Source organism: Egretta garzetta, unplaced genomic scaffold (assembly GCF_000687185.1).
Source record: "Egretta garzetta isolate BGI_Z169 unplaced genomic scaffold, ASM68718v1 scaffold134, whole genome shotgun sequence".
NCBI lineage: Eukaryota > Metazoa > Chordata > Aves > Pelecaniformes > Ardeidae > Egretta > Egretta garzetta.
The window spans coordinates 156,365-159,686 of record NW_009259422.1 but is presented as its reverse complement, the minus strand read 5'-3'; the positions used below and the strand labels follow the sequence as shown (position 1 = coordinate 159,686).

The following is a 3,322-nucleotide window of genomic DNA, read 5'->3' as shown; positions in this document are numbered from 1 at the left end:
CCCCATTCCATGGACCGGCAAACCGAGGCACGGAAAGATGAGCTGCTTCTCCTGCAGGTGCAGAGCCGAGGGTGGCACCTGGGACTCCTAATGGCCCATTCAATCCAAGTGACAAAGCCGAGGTGGCCCGGTGGGGATGCCCAATGTTGGGTAATTGTCTCCATATGTGGGCATCCGAATTCCTGCCCCACTCTCACCCAGATGCGGTGCTGCTGCCCTCTTTCGGGGCCACCCAGGGATCACCCCCGGGGTCAGGCTGCCCCCCCATCGGCACCCAGCCAGGATCTGGCACGAGCCCACTCTGCTCCCACTCCCGGCTGCCAAGGGGCAGGAAAAGGGTGGCTTTTATGGCTGGCCCTGCCTCCCCTCGAGCCCCAGCCACCCCGTCACTGCCGGCTTTGCACGTTCCGGATGTCGCTGGCACAGCCGGCAGCACTCGGCGCAGTAATTACCCGCTGCCTCACCCGGGCGGGCTGAGCCCAGTGCCCAGCCAGGGATGGATGTTTTCCTCATGACAGGATGCTCAGCAAGGTCCCATGGCAGAGACCAAGCAGGCCCTTAGCAACCCAGCCTGAAAAGAGCGTGGGGAATACTGCCAGGAGGGCAGGCAAGGGAGGGCAGCGGGGGCCAGGGCCCCCAGCCGTGCTGGTGGGGGGTGCCAGAGGGCTCAGGACCATGCAGCTCCCATGGGTGCAGGCGGCACCAGCTCCCACCAGCAGTGCCAGCCTGCCTCGCCAGCTGGTCCCCCCAGCTTGCAAATCTGCTCTGGCATGGAAGAGCAGCAGTGCCGGGGTCCCAGACGCCTCCTCTGCCGGCATGGGGCTGACACTGGGGATGCTGACAGCAGTCCCCCTCCCTCCGTGTGCCGAGGGGGTGCCGGAGGCAGCCATCCCGCAGGCAGCCCGCCCCGGGTCCTTCTCCCCGCCGGCAGCAACGGGCTGCTGTGAAGGCAACACCCCAGAGAGCAGGAGAGAGAAACCGGGCCCTCCACCAAACCCAGAGGGAAGCAGGTCTCTATGGCCACCGAGCAACCCCCGGTACTCCGAGCCGGGACAGAGCTGGAGGAGCTGCCCGCACCTTACCGGAGAGGTTTTCCCGTCCATCGGCCGCTGCAGGGCTGGGCTGGGGTCACAGATCCGGCGCGGCCATCCTTCGCTGCGCAGCTCGGCGCAGAGCGAAGTCAGGTCCGCAGGGACGGGGCAGAATCTGTTTGGCGAGCGGGCTCGTACGTCAGTGCCAACACCGGGCGCGGAGGGAAACCAGTCCGACCTGCCGCCCGGCTCCACCGCTGCCTGTTTCCCAACTGCTCCAGGCACAGCATGCAAAATACCTGCCTCTGCTGCCGGGCGCCGAGGAACGCTGGGCAGGGGCAGCAGGACCCCAGGCTGCGGCCAAAGATCTGGGCACAGGTCGGGTCTGGCCCTGCAGGAGAGCAGCATCCCGGGCACTGGGGGCTGCTGGGGGCTCCTCTCCCGGCTGCCTGCCCGCCCAAGCCCCCCTTCCCCACTGTGACCCTGCCACGCGCTCCCCTCGCCTCTCCTGCCCCAGCCAGGGCCTGCGAGCACCCGCAGAGGATGGGAGAGGAGGGGATGTGCAGACATGTGCCAACCCCAGCAAAAACCCTCTCGTGGACCCCAGGTGACCGAGAAGTCTGCTCTGCGCTGCACGGCCGAGAGGCGGGATGCTCGACCAGAGATGCTTCACGTAACCCAGGCTGCTCCCAGCCTCGGCCAGCGTGTGGATGAGCAGCCCCTGGGATGAGAGGGCATTGCAAGAAATGGCCCCGCTCCTGCTTGCCCGCCAGGGCTGGCACCAGGCAGCCTGTGGCTCAGCAGGGAGGGGGACAACCTCCCCGGTGGCCCAGTCCCCGGAGGCTCTGTCTAGTGGCGTGGTGCCTCCCATGAGCCCCATCCCAACACTCTATTTTCCAGGCACATTTCTCCTGGTGTTATTCATAGCGTAAGTCCCTTATTCATCCGGCTCCCCACCCACACCTGCTCGTCGGAAGGGCAGGAGACAAGCAGAGCCATCCAAGATCGGAGGAAACCTGCTTCAAAGCCCCCTTGATTTCAAGGCTGAAAATCCCGGGATGGATTCTGCCACCCCCTCCACCCTGCCCCGGGGCTCCCATCCCATCCCTTCCCAGAGGGGCCAATTCCTGCCCTTCTCCAGCACACAGCCTGGGGCTGAACGCGGTGGCCAGAGAGGGGCATCAGGGAGCTCGGAGGAGAAGACTGACACCTGAGTCCTTCCTGATCTTGGTGATTACTCCTCTCTTCTTCTGGCAAGGTCGTCGTTAAGCCCTTTGCCTGCCTCTCTCCAATGAGCCCAGCCACGGCCTCGCTGCCCCGGCAGGTCCAGCACATGGGCTTCAGTGGCAAACGCTGCCACCGGGATCCCTGCCTCCAGGGTGGTTTGTGAGCCAGCCCGGCTCTGCAGCACGCTCCCCTCTAGTTTTCACGCACACAACCAACAGCATTTTGCTTGCCTTTTGCAGCTACCCCATGCTCTGAGGGCTCTGCCCCGCTGGGGTGCAGGGGCGGGGGAGGCAGGGACCGGCCAAGCAGCGAGCCGTGTCCCTTGAGCTGGCCTTGCCCGTGTGCCCGTGAGAGCTGCCACGTCCTGCCCTGAAGAGGGATTCTCAGAAAGCAGTTCCAGGTGGCAGGTTCAGGAATGATTGCTTGCTGGTGTTTCTACAAAACCACCTACAGAAAGCAAGTTACAGAGAACCCTGCGTCTGGGCTTGACCCTGGCAACCTGATGTTAAATGTCAGGCGTGCACAGCACCTCCCCAGTGAAATCCTCACACTTCCTTGCTGATAACCGCTCCTTCGAGCCCTGCTGCACCCTCCTGCCCTTCTGCTAGCAAACAAGGTGCTAACAGCACACACAGCCAGAGCCGGCACGGCCAGCCCCGGGGGAGCCCGGCAGCTCCTTTGCTCTCTGCTCCAACCTCCAGGCACGAGGGAATGAGGAAGGGAAGAGGATAACTCTGCGCTTCCAGGCAAGGAGCCTTCTCCAACACTTCGTCCTGTGGCAGGGCTGTGCCCGTGCAGAGCCAGCCCCGCGGCCCCAGCCCGAGCCCTGTGTGCACAGTGCAGCATTGCTGCCCAAACCTGCCCCTCCAGGGCTGTACGATCCCCTGACCACCCCGGGCAAAACTCCCCGAGGTCCGCAGTGCTGGAGGGCAGGGAAAAGCAGAGGCCAGCTCCATCAGGCGTCCTCCAGGCTAGGTTCCTCTGCCACGGTGTCCCCCTTCCCAGCCGACACGGTGGCCTGCGAGGGGCTATCTCAGGGTGGGCTGCATCACCCGCAGGGCTTG

At 64.7% G+C, this 3,322-nt stretch overlaps 1 protein-coding gene across 1 annotated transcript in view; it reads right to left on the bottom strand.

Annotated features, from left to right (window-relative positions):
• TMPRSS13 (transmembrane serine protease 13) overlaps window positions 1–1,103 on the bottom strand; it is a 9,500-nt gene extending 8,397 nt beyond the window's left edge. The window contains exon 1 of the mRNA XM_035892481.1: window positions 1,083–1,103. Coding sequence (XP_035748374.1) covers window positions 1,083–1,103 — 21 coding nt within the window. The remainder of the gene's footprint in view (window positions 1–1,082) is intronic.
• Window positions 1,104–3,322: the final 2,219 nt, after the last annotated feature.